Source organism: Phocoena sinus, chromosome 21 (genome assembly GCF_008692025.1).
Source record: "Phocoena sinus isolate mPhoSin1 chromosome 21, mPhoSin1.pri, whole genome shotgun sequence".
Classification (NCBI taxonomy): Eukaryota; Metazoa; Chordata; class Mammalia; order Artiodactyla; family Phocoenidae; genus Phocoena; species Phocoena sinus.
The window spans coordinates 12,867,036-12,888,025 of NC_045783.1; the positions used below are offsets into that span (position 1 = coordinate 12,867,036).

Sequence of the window (20,990 nt, forward strand, 5' to 3'; positions counted from 1 at the left end):
TCACTACGTTCAGACATAGTGGTGTATTTAATTCTAATTGTGTTTGCTCCATCCTGTGGCATCCCAGAATCTAGCCTAGTAGGAGGAGGATTCCGTGCAAACAGTGTAATAGTTGAAGTCTAAAGTGAAGTGCACATTTACTGGGTGGTGAGAGGACTCAGACGAGCACATTTAATGCAGATATTATTTCCTTCTGGAAGCTTTCCTCAAATCCCCGTGTTGGACTCAGTCTTACAGACTGTGTCTGGCCCATGCGTTGGGGTTAGAAGTGGGAAGAAAGGGACGTCCAAGCAAAGACAGCAGCGGAAGCACAGTTCAAAGTGAGAAACAATAAGGTGTGTGTGTAGAACAGCAAGCATGGTAACGTTCCCAGGCAAGGGGGTCTGGAGACCAGATGGTGAGCTTTTCTGTAGCCCAGAGAAAATGATTCCCACTTACACTTGGTATGATCCTTATGTATCCTATAAAATTGCTGATGGTGCCTTCATTTTACACAGGAGGAACTGAGTCTAAAAGGTGAAGAGGGGGCTTCCCTGGTGGCGCAGTGGTTGAGAGTCCGCCTGCCGATGCAGGGGACGCAGGTTCATGCCCCGGTCCGGGAAGATCCCACATGCCGCAGAGCGGCTGGGCCTGTGAGCCATGGCCGCTGAGCCTGCGCGTCCGGAGGCTGTGCTCCGCAACGGGAGAGGCCACAACAGTGAGAGGTCCGCGTACCGCAAAAAAAAAAAAAAAAAAAATGGTGAAGAGACTTCCCCATTGTCTCAGGGCAATAATGAGGAAGAGCTAACATTTGAATCTACTTTTATCTGACTCCAAAACTTTAGGTATTCTTTTAAAACAGTATCTGACGAATTCAGACATGCAAGGACAGACATTATGGACATTAAGGACAGACAGACATTTTTCTGTACTATTAAGATTTACTCAAGCTAATCGAGAAATAAGTCAAAATAAAAGAACCCAAGGACGAATAAGATAGGGTTTTAAAATAAATAGCAGTAAACGATGAAATCACAAAATATAGTTAAGTATTAGTAATATTAATGTAGTTATGTGAAAATATTTTATTGAAAAATAAAGTGCATATTTTAAAAAAATGTTTAATGTAATAACCTGGATCTAAAGTTCCCAATTATTTAACCAAAAAGGAAAGGAAAAGCATTTTCATTGTTGTTGGAGGGAAGGGATGGTCAATATATAGTGTTCATTCTAGACATTGATTTAAAAGTTTGGAATATACAGAAGAAAGTTGTATGCATAACTTCCAAATCACTAAAGGAAGAAAAAGAAGCATACAAAATTAATCAAATATCAAAGTACATGAAAAGAAAAAAAAAAAGAAATATCTAGGAAGCCCTAATATTGAAAGCATAATAAAAGAGAAAATCAAATATATTCAAAATAAATGTGAATGGGTTACACTCTACAAGAATGTCAACATGAGGTAACTATAAACTATTTTTAAAATTTACAGGTTAGGTAAAATTACACAGCAAGGTTAGATATAAAGGAATAGACCAAATAAACCCCCCCAAAAGTAAACCAAAAAATCAGCTCTCTCAATAGTATTCAAGTTGATTATGGTCTCAAAAGCCTGAAACAGCTACAAATCCACATTAATAGTTTAGAATGTAAATGAGTATTTATATATCATAAATATACACAAATATACATAATTATTACTAAAGAATTCTTATAAGAATGGAATTGTTATAAAAACACAAAAGTTGGAAAAACTGATCATATCCTCATCCACAAAGAAAATCGCATTAACTTCCAAAACAGTAGAAATTATACAGCACAATGCATATTATCTGACCACAGGTAATAAAACTATAAATTAATTATAACAGTTAACTAAAAATAAATCCAACTCCTTATAAATAAAAAAGAAAACCTTTATGAAACGATGTAAAGAGGAAATGAAAACTTCACCGACAGGCTAGTTATTAACAGTGAAAATGCTACATTTAAAAATTTCATGGGGGGACTTCCCTGGAGGTCCAGTGGTAAGGAATATGCCTTACAGTGCAGGAGACGCAGGTTCAATCCCTGGTCAGGGAGCTAAAATCCCGCATGCCGCGGGGCAACTAAGCCTGCGTGCCACAACTACTGAGCTCACACGCCTCAACTAGAACCCGCGTGCCACAACTACAGAACCCATGCGCCCTGGAGCCCGTGAGCCACAACTAGAGAAGAGAAAACCCACACGCCACAACTAGAGAGAAGCCCGGGCACCACAACGAAAGATCCCACATGCCTCAGCGAAGATCTTGCGTGTTGCAACTAAGACCATATGCAGCCAGAACTAAATAAAATAAATAAATAAATAATAAATAAATCTTAAAAAAAAAAAAACTTCATGGGACACATTTTCATTTAGGTCCGAAGCAAATCAGGAGCGCTGCCGTCACCGCTATAATCTGTTACTGTTATAGAACTTCTTATCAAGGCAGTTAACAACAAACAGAAATTTTAAATGAGTGCGGGAAATCAGGAGGCACGCATGAGTGTTTCTCTATGGGAACATTTTTTTAAAATTTTGTCTGTAACCCTTGGCAAAATACTCATTTTGCTTCATGACACAGTACAGGACACACACTCTCACAGAGGAAACAGAAGTTTCACTAAAATATGAGCAAAGTATGCTAATACTGTATTCTATTCTATTCTGTTTTAGGTGGGTTTTTAAAAAACTGGTTAACAATCCACAAATTGATGTCACTGTCCATTATGAATCAAGACCAGTGTTTGAAAAACACCAATATGAGGCACACAGCTAGGAGTGGGTTTCTGGGTCACTCTCCTCCAGAGTGGCAATGTTTGGCAATATTTATATAATTTTTATTGTATACATGCTTTTCCTTGAAAACCACTTCAAAGAACATATTCTAAGAAAATAAATTTGTATATACAAGCACCTTTATTACAATATTATTTAGAATATAAAATTAAGAAGCAATTTAAACATTTGGTAATAAAGGTATGGTTAACTTACAGCACATCCAAATAATGAAATACCATGCAGGCATATAAAATTATTATGCCATTTGTATTTACTGCCATACTATTTTAAGTGAAAAAAAAGGCTAGTAAATAGTTTGTGAAGGATGATCTCATTTTTGTAAATACTTAAAGCGTATTTAGGGCTCCCCTGGTGGTGCAGTGGTTAAGAATCCGTCTGCCACCGCAGGGGACATGGGTTCGAGCCCTGGCCCGGGAAGATCCCACATGTCATGGAGCAACTAAGCCCGTGCGCCACAACTACTGAGCCTGCACTCTAGAGCCCTAGAGCCACAACTACTGAAGCCCACGTGCCACAACTACTGAAGCCTGCGTGCCTAGAGCTGGTGCTCCACAGCAAGAGAAACCACCGCAGTGAGAATCCCACACACCGCAATGAAGAGTAGTCCCCGCTCACTGCAACTAGAGAAAGCCTGCGTGCAATGAAGACCCAACGCAGACAAAAATAAATAAATAAATTTATTTTTTTTAAAAAGCGTATTTATGTCTAAGAAAGAGTGGAAGTGAATATAACAAAATATGACAGGGTAAAATTTGTGTGACTGCCTTGGTAGACTTTTTTTGGCTAAACTGAAGCCATTCTGAACCTCTTTCTTCCTTTCCATCCCTTACTAAAGAAAGAGGAAAGCTTTCTCATCTGCCCAGGGTCCCTTGTGCATAGGAATGGTCATGTGACTCACTACTGGCATTGAGATCTGCTGAGATGCTTAGAGTGGGAGGCTTTGCTTTGATATGAAAAAGTTAACGTGAGTTGCTAGCGCGACCTCTTTTCTTCTTCTGCAGTTTGGGATGAAGGTTGTAAGGACATGATCCCTGGACCGGCAGCAACCATTCTGAAACCATGAGTCAACAAGCATGAAGGGAAAAAGTTAATATGCTAATATAGAGCAGAAGGATCAAAAGAGCCTAGGTTTTTAAAATGACATTGTTAAACAGCTGAACTACATAAAGTACATACTTCTTATGTGATACAAATAAATTCCTATATGTTTAGTCACTGTTGGCTAGGTTTTCTAAAACTTGCAGTAGAGAGTTCATAACTGATACAGAAGGATCATAGTTGACTTTTATATTCTTATTATTGCTTATTGAATTGAACTAACTTTCCTAAAATAAATATGTTATTTTTGTAATAAGAAACCAAAAACATATTTTTAGTGTTAACTTCCAACTTCCTTCTAATATACCCATTAAGACACAAAAGTTCTATTGTATGAATATCCAGTTTTTTAAAATTATGAATAATGCTAATATAAACATTCTTGTACATGTTCTTTGATGCACTTAGGTATGCATTTCTGTTGTAATATGTGTAGGAGGAGAATTGCTAGATTTGGGGTATGCGTATGTTCACCTTTATCAGATAATGCCAAATAGGTTTTCAAAGTTGCTATATTAATTTGTTCCTCCCGGCACTATATGAGGCTTTGTTACTCCACCCTTGTCATCACTTGGATGTATAACTATTAATTTCCATTTAAGAATGACTTTACTTGCATCCCACAATCCAAATATGCATAGTTACTTCTTTGAACCATGAGTTATTTAGAAGTCTCTGGTTATTTTCCAAGTATATAGAATTGAAATTTTTCTTTTTATTATTGATTATACTTTAATTACACTGTAGTCGGAGAACACATTCTGTATGATTTCATACAGTTCCAATTTGTTGAGAAATGCTTTATGGCTAAAATATGGTCATTTTTGACAAATGTTCCATGTGTACTTGAGAATAATGTGTATTTAGTGGTAGTTGGGTACAGTGTTCTAGTAATATCAATTAGGTAAATATGTTAATTATGCTTCATAAATTTTCTGTATCCTTCTATTTTTTAATTTTCTTATATTATCAGTTACGGAGAAAGATGTCTTAAAACTTATCATTGTGAATTTACCCATTTCTCCTTTTGGTTTTATCAATATTTGCTTTATTTTGAGATTGTGTAATTAGGAGCATGGAAATTTAGATTTTTTTTTTTGGAAAATTTAGAATTATTACGACTTCTTGGTAGATTGAACTTTATATCAATGTGAACTGTCTTTCTTTATCTTAAAAATAGTCTAAGCTTAGAGTCTGCACCGACTGATGTTATAGCTGCACCAGCTCTCCTTTGGTGAGTGTGTGTTATGTCTTTTAAAAATGCTATTACTTTCAACTTTTCTGCATACTTACATTTAATGTACACCTTTTATAAGCAGCATATATTAGTTTTTGCTCGTATCTAGTCTGATAGTTGTTTTACATGTGAATTTCTATTAAAGTTTAACATAGATACATACAAAGTGAATAAATGATAAGTGTACTGTTCATCCTGACCAAGTAAATGCAGCTGTGTAGCCAGCACCCAGATCAGGAAACAGAACATAACCTTCACATACAGGCACCTTCTCGTGCCCCCTTTTAGTCACTGTTCTTCCAAGTGTAAACACTATTCTAACACTGTAGATTAGTTTTACCTGCTTTTGAACTTTATATAAATAGACTCACTCAGATTAATTGGAGTATTTAATGAAATATTAGTAAAATAAATAAACATTGACTTGCAATGTACTTAAGGAAATTTTTATGTTGAAATCAGCCACCTAAATACATGTCTTGTATTCATTACACATTTGACAGTTTTTCTCTCCTTTCTTAATTCCTTTTGGATTATGTATGTATGATTATTATTGCTCCTTTTCCTCTCCTCTATTACCTTGCTATTTGTATATTTTAATTAATCTCTTTCTGGAATAGTGCCCTAGAGATGATTTTTAAAAATTGAAATATTGGTCAATCGAAATCTAATATAAATTTGCACTCCCACAACTTCCCAGGCAATGCAAAGACATTTAAACACTTTAACTTTGAATTTTACATTTCTCCTACCTTCTGTGCTTCTGTTGTCATGTATTTCCATTCCGTATGGGTTTTTAATCTAAAAATTATTATTACTACTATTATTATTAGCTTAGTTTTTCCTACACGTTTACCCTTTCTGTGGCTCTTCATCCCTTCCTCCATCTCTGTGCTTCCATTTGTGACAATTTTCCTTCTACCTTAAGAATTTAGCATTTCCTCCACTCTAAACGTGCTGGCAATAAATTCTATCAGTGTTCTGTCTCTAGAAAAAGTCATTATTTTGCCTTCCTTTAAAAAAAAAATTTTATTTATTTGACTATGCTGGGTCTCAGTTGTGGCACGCAGGATCTATTTCCCCGACCAGGGATTGAACCCAGGCCCCCTGCATTGGGAGCACGGAGTCTTAACCACTGAACCACCTGGGAAGTCCCTTGCCTTCGCTTTTGAGGGATATTTTCACTGGATATAGAACTGATCATTATTTTTCTTTTATCATTTGGAGATATCATTCTATGTCTTTCTGGATTCCAGTATTTCTGTTGGAAAGTCAGCTGTCAGTCTTATCACTGCTTCTTTGAACAATTTTCTATTTCAGCTTTTAAGTTTTTCTCATTTCTGTGGTATCAGCAGTTCTGAAATTAATGGGTTTCACAGCACTTCTTGAGTCTATGATTTGCTATTTCTTGTCTGTTTCAGAAAGTTCTCAAACTTTTTCTCTCAAATATTACTTGTGTCTCATCTTCTCTCTCTAATCCTTCTGTGGCCTTTTTACTATGTCCCATGTGTCTCGAACATTCTTTTCTGCCTTTTTCATCTTTTTGCCTATTTAAGCTAGAGTTCACCTTTTTAAAAAGATTCTAGTTTACTAGTGCAGGTCTCCATTTTGTCATTTAGTTCTTTTATCATAAGTCTCTTTAAAGTCATATCGGTATCTGGACCAGTGGGTTTGAGTCTATTGTCTACTGTTTTTCTCTTGATTTTTCAGTCAAGACTTGCCTGTTTATTTCTCCTGAGTTTCCAGTCAGGACTTGTTTTCCCATATACTGGGAATGCTGCATATTGTATACAGAAAACTGTAGATATCATTTGACACTCCGTATGTTGTTATCTTTTTCTAGAGAGCACAGGCTTTTGCTTATGAAGGGCACCTAGGCTACAGGCAGACCATCTTAACCCAGAGTGGAGTTAGTCAGGGATTAAGATGACTCGAAGCTCAGCTTGGGCTTTATGAAGGCTTCAGTCCTCCAGAGGGTTTCACCCCTAGTTTACTTCTAGCTCCTTCTTACTCCAAGGGCATTGTCCTTTACTGTCCCAACGAAAGTCTAGGATATTTACTAGATCTCTTCTGCTTGGTGGCCCGTGAACTCCAATTTTTGTCATTTCCCCCATCCTGTGATTCTGTCAAAACCTCAGTTCAGTTTCTTAGTCTCTCAGCTGCTGCTTCTGCAATCAGTGTTTAAATGTAGGGGAGACATGGTGGCAATTTCCAGATACACCTTGTTCTCTAGGTCTTAGTCTGTCTCTGATCCATCACACTGTGTGCACACACGCGCACACACACAGAGTCCAGCAGCATTTTCAGTTGTTGCTGGCGAGAAGAGTTGTTTCAAAGTAGCTTTGCCTGTCATTGTATGAGTGGAACCCCAAATTTCAATAAATGATCTTTTAAAATAAAAAGTTACATTTTATTGGAAATGCATCTCATAATGAAAGGAATAGGATGCTTTTAAAAATCAGTTTGTATATTCATGGATGAATATGATTGATCTCTAGAATGAGACAAGTTCAGAATCCATTCTATTCCTATTTGTTAAATCTAAGTGATTAGAAAGTTGTTGACATAAATAAGTAGATGGAAATAGAAGTAGTCTGTCATTTAATTCTCTGAATGGCTTCTTTGAATGCCAACATTCACATAGTGATCTATCATCATAAATGTTTAAATAGTGTTTCAGCTGACAACTCAATTAAGTTTTTCTTAAATAATTTAAAAGAGAGCATTGGCAAATACTTGACTATGTTTACGTTTTGTTATTTTGTCACTAGATGCATTCTTTTCTATCCACCTACACCAACATTTCGAACTGTTTCTTTGGCCCTGGAGGCTTTTATATACGGAGGCAATGCACCTTAGTAAGGTTCTTGATTGCTGAGGGGTACTCCTTTCTTATATAAAGTAGGAAAAGGACATGTTTTTAATCAGGACAATTTTTGCAATATATATGAAAGTTGATGATCTTAAAACAGATTCCCTTAAAATGAATCTTGCTCTTGGAAATCCTTACAGTTTGAAGACCCTGAACCAGGAAACTAGGCATTAGTGCTGCTACTCTAAGGGAACTGTAAAGTTCAGAAAGCAGCAGGGCTTAGAGTGGTGCAGGCAGCTGCAGGTAAGATATGACTGACAGTTGTCATTTATTCTCAGGGTTGCTCCCCAGCTGAGGCTCTATAAGCTGAGCAGAGAGAGGGAAAACCTTCGCTGCAGAGCCAACGGAGCATTATTGCTTACTGTCTCTTCAGATATGCAGACAGCCAGCCAGAGGAGTGAAAAGGTTGTGTCTCAGCCCAGCAGAGATGCCCTGACACTGCAGACACAATTAATTTGGATCGAAGCTTCATACCTTCACGTGGCCCTGAGAAGGGAGAGACCGGGACCCAAGTTCACAAAAACGGAGGCAAGTGCAGCCATTCTGCGCTCTCTGGCCTGAATGGTCTCTCCCAGGTGAAATCTCCCAAGGCAAAAACAGTCACCAGACCTCTAATCTTAAAACCCAGAATGAATAAAAATGACTGGCAAAGGAAACAGCCAGCAAGCAATGACAGATGCCACGAGGCAATGGAACAAGGAATTAGTGAAAGTGGTAGATTTAGAGACGGCAAGGCTCGTCATTCCTGGAAGAATTAGTCTGGGGGCTTCCTTTTGTTTTCCTTAGTCTTTACCTGATGGAAATCATCAGGCTGGAAGGGGTGTGTTGTGTGGATCCCACGAGCTATTTCTCTAATCAGGAGCCTGTGGGCCCCTTTCTGGACCCACCGTGGGCTCAGTCTGTGAACCTAGGCGCACTGCTCAGCCCCTCGGGCTGTCGCCTCCAGGCCGCTTTCCTGGCCTCCCAGGGAGTGTGGATCTGGGCAACTGAGGTCCTTCAGGTCAGCCCACCGGTGCCTGAGGAAACAGGGATTCCTGAATCTCTGCACAGGGGTCTGTGGGGAAACAAAGGCAGTGGCCTGGCTTTTGCAGTTTCAAAGACCAACCAGGAAGTTGGCAGTAAGATTTTGGTTTCACCAGTGCTTCAAGGGCAGGCTTTGGCTTTCCTGCATCTTATTTCCTCATTGTTCCCAGGGAACTTGAAAGGGAATTGCCCTTAATTAGGGCTCACAGTTCAGGTCCTCGTCTTATCTCTGTCTAGAGTCTGCCTTCCTGCTGGACAGTCCCATCTCAGCAACCTAATAAATATATCCTGAGCTGGAGGGAACTTAAAGCACAACCAAAGAGGAGCGCCACTAAGCCCATGCATCTCTGTGCCAAAAAAAAATTTTAAGTCACTTCTTCTTCAAAACACTTAACTTATATCTGCTAGACAATTATTTTAATATATCTATTTTGTCATAGCAACATGACCGTCACAGACCAACATATTGTCAAAATAAATATGCAAATCTATGACTACTATAGTGTGAGCCACGCCCCCGCGGACACAGCATCCGGGCACAACGAACAGCTTTCACGGCCCTTCGCGGCAGCCTTACATCAGTGACTTTTATTTTGCAGCTGAGAAAACAAATGCCTGCGATGGGAGAAGTGACTGTCCCAAGGTCTCCTTGCCACCTAGTAATCAGCTTCCTGGCTCTGATACTTTTCCACTGCTTTCCTGACTGATCCTTGCTTCCTGCCAACTCTCTCCAAGGAAGCTGAGCCCATGAAAATCGCATTTCTCTAAACGTCCCAGAACACAGGTCCCGCCTTCCAAGTGCCGCTCGGCTTCCAACTTCCACACACCTTGTGACAATAACCCCTGTGAGCTGCATTTTATGGGATATGAGGCAGGTGTACTACGGTTGAATATGCGTCTCAAGAGAGCTTATTAAAACAGCTAAGTCAATTAACTCTTAGAAACATGGCACCTTCTCCAGGAAGATACAGCTGAGGCCCAGGAGCTTATGGGGACAAGTCCTTGGGGAAAGTGTGGCCTTTGATCTCAGAGGCCCTTTCCCAGGTCAGCCGGGCCCACAGGGCTGGGATGGGGGAGGTGGCGGGGTGGGCTGGCCTGAACACGGGATGCCATGCAGACTGGCCTTGTGCACGCGAGCAGACTGGTGAGATGAGAAGCACTCATCCATTAGAGCCGGTTCTGGAAACTCAACGGGAAAGGACTCACTGGGCGTGAAAGGTGATAATGGGAACCTGAGGGCAGAGGGGCATGTGCACAACCCAGGCTGGGTGTCTGCTTTAGGAAGGCAGTGGTGAAACCTTAGCAAGGCATCGTGAGGCCAAAGATCTCTGCCTCTGCGAGTCAGCTTTAGATGGGAGAGTCTCTGTCCCAGGGTCAGGGACCGTACTCCTCCCCAGCAGGCCCAGGTGAGGAGTGAGGGGCGCCTGGTGCCCTCATATCAGCCACGAGCAGCATCTCTGGGTCAGAGGCGCATGCCTCAAGGTCATCGAAATCCTGCAAGTGATGTCATGCTCCCCAGGGGGAAGGCATCTCGACTGCTGCACACGTGGTGGTCCCCACCAGAGCCTCCTCCCGGAGCAGGTGGTTTCCTGGTATTTGGATCCAAGAAGCCTGGGCCTCCTCGGGATGCAGGAGGCCGGCAAGCCCTTGACCGCAGGCTCAGCCTTGCCAGCGGCTTTGCTAGAACTCTAGCGCCGACCCAGGGATTCCTCATCCCCCAGCCCTCCAGTTCAAGTCTGTGATCTCCAGGTCTTACCAACTGCCCTTTTCCTCCCACCATGTATCTGGGGGAACCCTGGTCTCCCCAGCTTCTGAGCTGGTTCTGAACCACTTCCAGGAATGGCTGGGAGCGGGAGTGAGTGCTACATGTGGCCCTGCAAAGCCAGCGCTCTGCACACCTGGGCAAAGCCTGAGGGCCGCCCCAGTGGCCACACCTCGAGCACTCAGCACCCGCCTCTGCACAGAGTCCTGTGTGCACAGCTCGCCCTGTCCGTGGCTTCTGCCCCCCAGCCCTGAGGCATCAAAACGCCAGACTCTGTCCTCTTTCCGTCTTCTGATGACCCAGTGGCCAGATCCCTCCATCCATCCCTTTCCTGGGAAACTCCTTTCCTGTCCCTGACTGGCCATGATGGCCTGTCTCAGAATTCTCATGGCGATTTAAAACAGGACTTGTGTTTCACCCTGTGGCCTTTGCTGCAAGTGTGTATCTGAAGCCCTGATGTGACCTTGCAGCATTATTTTGGGCCAAGAGTGACCTGGCCAGAGCTTCCCCCTCCCCCCGTGCACCCCATGCGACGCATTAGAAGGACACAGGCTGAAGCTCCCTTTTAAGAATCGGGGGGCAAGGGTGGGGTTACTGTATAGCTACTAACCGTATATTCTAGTCGGATACTCTCTATATCTTATCTCATTTCACACGCCCAGCAAGCCTGAGAGGCACACGTAGTCATTCCTGTGGGACAGATAAGGAACCCGCCACACAGAGAGATTAAGTGACTATCCCTGGTCCCGGCAGAGAAGTGGCTGAACTGGTCTCAGCTGTTTTCTTTCCGGTCATGTTCTAGCTCTTTACATTCCCCCGAGGTTCCTCAAGGGCTCCATCCAGCACAGCAGGGAGAACAGGAGGGGAGAGGCCGGGAGGCGACAGAGCTCTCTGCACACAAAGGGCTCTGGTGAGGTCAAAGTGCCACGTCTCTGTCTCACCCTAAGGAATCCCTCTGACAGATGCTGGATCCCACAGCCAGCGGCCCACCAGCTGAGAAAAGCACTGCAGGGGCAGCTGAGCCCCCTGCCCGCTGGCAACGAGGGTGTGTTTGGTGCCGAGGGGGAAAGTGGAACAGACCCGGGGGTGGGTATAGGCCTGCCTCGGCCACCAAAAGCCAAGCCTCCAGCATTCTCTACCGGGGACTGAGTTTCTACAGGAAGTCCCGACTCTGGGCTCTTTTCTTCACTCTGTCAGGATCCCTCCCCCTGAATCCCTCCGCTCCCACCCTGGGCTGTGGGGGGCAGTTGAACTGGCAAACCTGGGATGGCCGGTGGGAAGACCCTCCCCCGCCTCGGCCAAGCTCAGGGAGGGACCCTGCGCGGGGCGTGGACTCAGGCAGCCCCGGCAGCGGCCCAGCTGGCTTACTGTGTCCTGGCTGTGTGTTCTGGGAACTTCCATGCCCCCGTCTGGAAAGTGGGGATGACAGCAGTCATGTCTTAGGACTGTTGTGAGGGTTGAGTAAAATTATGTCTGCGAAGCGCTGAGCTCACTTCAGATGCTCAAACTACTCATCTCTTTTCCTTTCCCTGTTGATGTCAGGTTTCGGACAGGCCAGCGCCAACGACACAGAGTGACCCTGGGGACTGAGGCAGGGGGGAGAGAATGACGGGAAGAGGCTTCTTGGGACAGTGTGACCGGCAGGGATGGGAGTGTGGGGCTGGAAGCCATGCCAAGGCTGTGGGCACCCAGGGCAGGCACGCTAGGTCTATGCACCAGGCCCGCTGCAGAGGGTCTCTCGCTGCAGTCCTCAGCCCCTCGATCCACACCAGTGACATCAGAACCTCTGAGGATGCAGCCTGGGCTCTTATATTTCATAATGGCCTCAGGGGATTCTTAGCGTACCCAGGGTGGAGAATCACTCCTAAGGAGGGAGAAACAAGGACAGAGATGCCCCTTAAACGGCAAGAAAGGAAGACCCAGCGGGAGTAAAAAGGATCATGACCTTGTCCAAACTTGATTACTTCCCAAAGGCCTCACCGCCAGACATCACCACATGGGGGACTAGGGCTCTGAGGTATGGATTTGGGGGACACGTTTCAGTCCCCACCGGTGTCTGTATCCTTGTTCAGAGAGCCAACTGTGGATCACAATGACCCTTTTCAGACTTTCTGTAGCAAAAAATAAACTTCCATTGGGTTAAGCCACTGAGACTTTGGGGCTTATCTGTTTCTGAAACTGATATGATCTAAAACACCTTTGTTCCTTAAACACAAGTCCCTTTACATACCAGAGCCCAAGTCCCTGGTTCTTAAGATCTGGCCATTTCCAGTTTCCGATCTCTTCACCCCTGCCTTAGCCACTCAGCTGCAACCTTGTCGTATTCTTTGTAGTTTCAGGAACACGACGTGCCCTTGCCTGCTCGTCTTGGAACCTTAGCACAATGCTCCTTCCCTCGGCCTCAGATGCTCCTAGAAATCTGTCCCACCTGCACATCCATTACCGTGTCTATTATAGTCCCAGCGTCATCCACGGTGGATGGTGACTGCTGACTCCTTATCTGGCCTCCCGACCTGAGGAGATGTGCTTGTTCACCATTAGAATACACGAACTCCCAGCGGGAGTCACAGGGTTCACTAACCAGAACAATAAAAGGTGTTTTGTTTTGTTTTGTTAATGTCACTTTTCCTGTTTAATTGAAAATCGTCTTTGCGGAAAAAATCACGGCAAATTTTATTCTTCGTACACTATGTTTTCTTCAAAACCAGTATTAGATGAGGTACAATGATCATTGTTGCTATTCAAGCAGACTCTCGGGCAATAGAGGGAAATTAAAGGCTACCCTGGGGTTATCATTATGGACCTTTCTTGAGACTAAGTTGAAAAATGTTAAAAAAATTAACAGCTACAAAGTTCAGAGCTTGCCAGCGATGCCCCAGATAATAAGTCCACACGCTGTCTCTGCCGCCCCGCAGTGTCGCTCGACAATGAGCCCGGGGATGGCCACTCCCCTCTTGAAACCATTCGGTTCCTCTGGTCTCTGTAACAAGAGGGGCCAATAGATTTCAGCTGGTGTCGCTCTCCAGTGGCGCCTCCCCTGCCTCTCGGGTGACATCAAGCCCCCCATCAGACACCTTCAAAGGATGGCATCACTCTCCTTGGACTTTTCCCAGCTCTTCTGGCTTTCCTCCTGCTTCCCGAGCAAGTCAATCTTTGTTTCCTCCGCAGACTCACTCGCCCCATCTGATCGTTAAGCATGAGCCTCCTCCACTCCAGGCTGTGTCTGGGGCCGTCTCCTCTCTTCACGTGGGCTCTTCCCCGGCTGACCTTCCTGCCCACAGCTTCACCGGCCCCGGGCCCTCCCGAGAACCACACATCTGTGTATCTCCAGCTCAGTCCTCAAGCTCCAGGCACACGACGTGACACGTCTCAGAGTCGACACAGACGTTCCTCTGCCTCCAAACCACTCCTCTTTCAATTTCCCGGGATGGGCAAAGACACACCCTCCCTCCTTAGTCCTATAAGCCAGAAACCAAGTGTCATGCCCGTCACTGCTCGGTCCCTTAATCCCAAAGTGCATCACCAGGCCCTGGCAATTTTAATACCTAAGTATGTCCCCAACCCACCCATTTCTCCCCACTTCCTTTACCCTCATCCACACTATTCTCACCTCTTTGCTAGGTCTGTGCAGTACCTTCCTGACGGGTTGGTCGCCCCTCATCCAGCCCCTCTGGAGGCCTACGTTCCTTTCTCCACGGTGCTGCCAGAGTAATCTTGCCAAATGCAAATATGGTACTGTCACCCTCCTCCTTAGAACCTTCCAGTGACTTCCTACCCCTCTCAGCATAAGACCAAATTCTTCAGCTGGCCCACGGAGCCCGGCCTGGCCTCAGCTTCTCTCCAGCCCATCCACACGCCACATCCATCCCTTAACATACGCCGTGCTCCCGCGCTCCCACCCCGCTACCCTGCCCATCCCCTCAGGTGTTAACTCACGTCACCCTCTGGGTGAAACCAGATCCCCTATTAGAGGAGGTCACAATGCAATATGCTTTTCACTGTTATACTTTAAACAAGTGGCCTTTTCATTTCTATGGGCGAGTATTAGATTATCACGTGTCTCCTTGACTGAATGGATGGTAAGTTCTCTGGGGGGCTGGGGGTAGGGTGGGGAGAGCCTATATCTGGTGTTGCTAACAGTTGTCTCCTGAGAGCTTATTACAGGGCCTTGAGTCACACCCTTTTAAGATGTTTTATGAAGAAACAGATTTGCCATGATTTGTGAAGAATGGAAGTTTGTCCCTGGATTTCTCTTTAAGGCTTCCTAGTTACCGTAACGGATGCTGCTGAGAAACTATGGGCTCTTCTGGCCAAGACACCATCCTGCAAAAGGAGACTGGATGTGGCTGGACAGCTCAGAAGACTTTCGAGTGCTGGGGGAGTCACCCCTGCAGGCAGCAGTCCAGAAAGGCACCACCTCCTCAATATCTCTGCAGCAGAAACGGTTGACGCCTAGAAATCCTGCAGGATGCTTCTGAAGACAGATCACTTCTCTGAGACAACCTCTAACTTGCCATGTGAATTTGTAATCTTCTTATTGCTGACGCGGACAGACAAGGGCAATGAGGCAGACCTTACCCAAGTTACCAACAAACAAAGGAAAGGACTCAAGGTGAATTTGACCCAGAGAGTCTTAGAGAATTTTAACCCAAGCCTACTCTTGGCAAACAACATTAACTAGAGGAGTTTGGGCTTCACTGATACTTTAGTGAGTTTCTAAGACATTTCCCTCACGTTGAAAAGAATCAAATCAACTAGATATTATACATATGTATGCATTTCCGTGTCAAAGACCATCTAGCAGTCCTCATCATTGTAGCCTCTTGTGTTACATGAGCACAAAATTGTGTGTATAGTATGTATGTGCTTGTTTTTCTAATACAAAAAAAATCCATAGTTTTTATCAGTATCCTAAGGAGGTCTTGATTTACAAGTGTAGGAACCAGCAAACTACATACAGAATAAAGCCTCTTCTGGTCCTAAAATTACATACATCTTAAAGCTTAATGCCAAATTGGTGGCAGCGTTGGAAAATTTAGTGAAAATCTGGACCCCCTGTATCTGATTGTTAAATATTTGCCTGAAAAAAAAATTCAGTTTTTATGCAGATATTTGGAGTCATGTAGATAGAGTCCAAGACCTTGGCTGTAACGTTAACCCACACATTTGCATGATTGATGCTAGGCTCCGGACCTCCCCTGAGCCTAAGTGCATTCATCTAAGTTCAGCCCAATGGAAGGTTGTCAGGGACCCAGCACAGCAGGGAAGGGGAAGATTCTGTGAACAACCACAATTCCTGATCCGTAGTCAGGACATGCCTCCTCACGCATCCAGAGGAAATCCTCTTGATTTTAACAACCAAAACTTGACTGGAGCTGAGTCAGATACTCATCTGTTAACTCTCCAGCCAGCCCACCTCTGGGAAGTAGGGGAGGAGAAGCCAGCTGGAAATGTGTCTTTCCGCACATAAAAGGTGTCTTATTTGTCTCAACACCTAAACAGGACGGGAAGAGGACAGCAGAAGACCCCAGACCCACACCCAACACCCTCCCGGAGCCATATGAATGGTTGCCCCCAATTCCTCCTGACTGCTTGGCCATAAGGAGTTAATACTGCAAAATCATGACTGAAGATGTAGAACTGAGAGTCTTCAGACCCTTGCTCCAAGGAGTTTTTAAACTACAGACTCCTAAAGGCTGCTGGTTTTTGTTCCTTTTTTTGTATTTCACGATAGCCGTAAGAATAAACTTAAAAACCGCTGCCACTATGTAAGGGAGCATCGACTGTCCAAGGAGTGCAAACTCTACTTCCATGCAATATCTTATCAGTACGTATCCTCCTATACTCCCCCACTTCACCTCCTCCCGCAAGGCATCCTTCTCTTTGGGTTGCTCTTGATATGAAGTGAATATTGGAGCCTCTTCTTTCCCCCCACTCAATGAAACTCCTTTGACCTCAGACCAGAGGGATGGAATAGGGGAATAAAATTAGTGAATGACACACACTCAGCTCTCATCCTTTGCAGAGCACTTCTAGGTCCCGGTGACGCTGGTCCTGGCTGATTTGGGGGAGCCTTCCCCCGACCCCAGATATTTGAGTTAGGGCCTGGGATCATTCCCTGAGGCACATTTTCCTCTGCACAGCTCCACGGCACCACTGGGTGGGGTAATAAAGGGTCTGTTTACGATATTAAATTTCTCAAGGCTTGAGGTGGGGTCTTTTGGACTCTTTACCAGTGATCAGTTTTTCAGTCTGCTGCTTTATCTACCTGACAGGAAGACTTGAACTACTGCCATTTCTAAATTGTACTTCTAAATATTGACTTAATGGCAAGACTCAAAGTGTCATAACACAGCTCACTGGAGCAATAAAGATTTTCCAGGCCTCATCGAGAGGTCTGTACAATGTCTGGTGGGGACTGGAGAAGGAAGAGGAGGGTTTGAGAAGAAAAATAAAACCAAGTCATGTTTAGAAGAAATGCCACTGCACTTCACTAAATCTTGCAGAGACAAATGAACACTCACTGGGCTATGAGCTGTGGCCGGAGAGGACCAAGGTGGAGGGAGAAAGGACAGCAGTGATCGTTAATCCCTCAGCTGTCAACCCGTAAGAATGGAGGGGCCAGAGCACGCCTGGCTTGGGCTGGGCGGCAGGGCCTTCAGAGACAGCTGGTTCTCAGGGAGCCTTTATTTGTGGATCCAGTTTAGAAGGAATGGACAGTGTCTAAGAAACAAGAGACTTTTCATCCAATTTCTATCAAGACTTCAACACGGCCAGATGGTTAGCTAACATCCATGTAGATCACTGAGGAAATTCTGGGAGGTTATCTGTTTTAGCTTCTGCCCTCCTGATAGGAAACACCATAAACTGATCTCAAGCCGTATGTGTCACATCACATGAGCTGCTGAATCAAAGAAAGCGATTGGCCGTTTCTCGCCCTTCAGGAGCTATTTTGGAGGAGCGACAAGATATTTTACATTCACGTTAGCACTGAGACTTTGTAGCTACTCAGTGATACATGAATTCAAATTGCTGATTATGATTAAGGAGCCAGACTCTCCAGGATGAGATAAAGAGCGATGCTCTGTAATACAGCGGAGAGAAGTCTGAAACATGGCAACTGTCTCCTTTAAGATCTTCCCCCGCTTTCCACGAGCACTGGCATCCAGGGCTCCCAGAAGGCCATCAGAGGACAGCATATGTGCAGGAGGCATGTGGGGATCTGGGGGGAGGTGCCGGGGGAGGTGCTCTTCAGAGCAAGAAGAGATCAAGTTCCAAGACACAGAAAGTCACATTAACCGGATCCCGGGGAAGATGGCCCTTCTGGAGTCGGGACAGCATTCGTCTTGATGGTCCTCAGGTTCGTCTCGAGGTGGTCCCTAAGAGCGCGTGTTTGCTCCCGGCCCCTCCTAGGCCTATGCCTGCGGGCCCTTGTGTTTGTTGATGATGATTGCTGAGAATGACCTCAAAGCGCAGCAACATCTTTCGGTTCTGGATCTCGTCGTCACATGGGGCTGAACCCGAGCTGGGCTCCTCGACCAAGTCTGATTAGCTTGGCGGATGCACCGACTTGTTTTCTCAATCTTACGTCCAGCTCCGTGAAAAGTTGAGCCTCCACTTAAGGTAGAGTCTCTTCAACCCTTCCCATGCTTGAAAGCTTCTCCTTATGTCAGCCCAGGTAGCTGCTATGGACCGAACCCCAGGCGTCTTCTGAAGCAACTCCAGCACTCCCCCGACACTGCATCTGCCCGCAGAACCAGGCTGTCTGTCTGTTCTTCTGCCGGGTTTTGAAGGAACGCAGCTGCCCTGGCCGTCCTGGGCTCACCTGTGGATGTCAGTCTCTGCTCTGCGGCAGCTTTCAGGACACTCAACACAGCGCAGCCGTGGGCCTGCTTTCCCTGCTCTCCACCCGTCCTTGCTTGACGCCCCTCCTCCAAGAGTTGGCACAGCCTTGAGCCCCCGGAGCAGCTCTGCATGTGGCCACCTGCAACCAGCATCCTCCAAACTCTCGCTCCAGGCCCACGTCCTTGGTGTGGGCCACCTGTGACTCAGCCCGGGCTCACTCCCCCTTCCCCCCGCTCCCCCGCCCCCCAGAACCCGCCACGCTCGCACAGTTCCATCAGGCTGCCGCTGTCTCCAGCCCAGGCCAGCAAGATCCCTCCACATGCTTCCCCCACTTGTCCCTTCATTTCTTCTAGGCCTCCTGATCTCTTCCTCCACAATGACAATCATCAGTATTGCACCGGGAAGAGTTAGGAAAAACGTGTCTACAGCCATGTGCATGGAAAAGTTATATTGCCCACTGACTAGGAACACATCCTACCAATGCAAAGTCAGTGGCGAGTTGAGTATTCTGTTGTCACTGAATCCTGTCATCCTTAATAACAAGAGTTTGGCTGACAAGATGAGTCTCCTGAAGCCCCCTCACAGCAGCCAGGGCAGTCTGCATGAGTGCTTACCTCCCTCACTGAAGTAAGTTAAGTACTTTAGTTTCTCATTGATTTAGGATGTACAGGAGGAATATTAATATAAAGGGACTTCATTTAATGCACAACCAAAAAGTTGTAAGAGCTTTGAATCCTCTTTTCAGTATTGTAGGGGAGCTCAAAATCTATAGAAATGGTACTCCAAGTTCTTTTGTAAAGCAAATAAGCACCCTATAATTTATCTCTCCAGTGTATCCAAAATTTTACCCATGAAAACGCATGATATACTGCAGAAATATTGGTGAACCAAGGGAATTAGGAAATGGCATTATGTCTGGTCTGATGTTAGAGAGTTTGAACCAAAACTTAAAGAAACATGTCCATAAGACATTTCTTGAACAAAGACCCCATTTTCTAAATCCTGGCTTGGTCTTCAAACACATCTACATGCTTTGTTCTCAGAGACTCCAATGGTGCTTTGAGATTTGGAAGGTTGGACAGGCGTGGATGTCAACACACTCACCTGGCCAGTAGTACATGTAGACCTTCCTTTTGGCCTTGGTCAGAGTGATCCACAGAGGTTCTGATCCATTCCACCAGAGAGGCATCAGGCTGTCTCTGTTGACCCCTATGTCAAATGACTTGTTGGTGGCGGGGTCCCACATGTAGTTCCCGATCATCTGATGGACTTCACAATGGCGACCTACGTTAATGAAAACACAAGGCTGTCAGTTTATTGCTCTGGTATTTTTTACTTTTCATCTTTATTTTCTGAATTTAAAAGCCATTCAGGGGCTTCCCTGGTGGCGCAGTGGTTGGGAATCCGCCTGCCGATGCAGGGGATGCGGGTTCATGCCCCGGTCCGGGAAGATCCCACATGCCGCGGAGCGGCTGGGCCCGTGAGCCATGGCTGCTGGGCCTGCGCTTCCGGAGCCTGTGCTCCGCAACAGGAGAGGCCACAACAGTGAGAGGCCCGCGTACCAAAAAAACAGTATACATTCAGTGCTTTTATTGTATTTACAAAGTTGTGCAATCATCACTACTGTCTAATTCTAGAACATTTTCATCACCCCCAAAAGAAACCTCATGCAAATTAGCAGCCACTCTCCATTCCCTCCTACTCCCAGTCCCAGGTAACCATCCATCTACTTCCTGTCTCCATGAATTTGCCTGTTCTGGATATTTTGTATAAATGGAATCATACAATATGTGGCCTTTTATGTCTGGCTTCTTGCATTTAGCATAATGTGTTTAAGGTTCATCCATGTCGTAATATCAATCAGTACATCATTGTTTTTCGTGACTTAATAATAGTCTACTTCGAAAAACAAAGCAAGAAAACAACCCTCCCAAAGGAGCGTTACATAGAGAGGAGGGTTGCTTCTGTTGGTTACAGAAGTGAAAGACACAGCGCTTGGAATCTTTTGAAACATTAGGTTTAAATTATTTATTTTGGAGCAATCTGTTACATCTTTAAAGTAAAAATAACACAAACATTGGCACGTGCATCAAAAATTGCTGCAATTTTAGTGAGCGTCATTTGGCGTCGGGCTGAAACACGCTTCACGGAGCTCACTGACTGTGCTTAATCAAAGTGGCTTTTTTCGTTTGCTTGTTTGTTTGCTGTTGTTCTGTCTTCTTGCCAGCAAGCCCCCCAACACCCACACTTTATTTTTAATCAAAAAAAAGGAGAAACCGTAAAATAAAATTTAAAAAATTCGTAGACCCAAAATATCTTAAAAGAAAAACCTTTTATTTCATCACAG

The 20,990-nt window shown here is 44.8% G+C and overlaps 1 protein-coding gene across 6 annotated transcripts in view; it reads right to left on the bottom strand.

Annotated features, from left to right (window-relative positions):
• ENPP6 (ectonucleotide pyrophosphatase/phosphodiesterase 6) overlaps positions 1-20,990 on the bottom strand; it is a 101,518-nt gene that overhangs the window by 37,149 nt on the left and 43,379 nt on the right. For all 6 annotated transcript variants that reach the window (XM_032618386.1, XM_032618389.1, XM_032618385.1 and 3 more), the window contains exon 2: positions 19,748-19,927. In XM_032618386.1, coding sequence (XP_032474277.1) covers positions 19,748-19,927 — 180 coding nt within the window. The remainder of the gene's footprint in view (positions 1-19,747; positions 19,928-20,990) is intronic.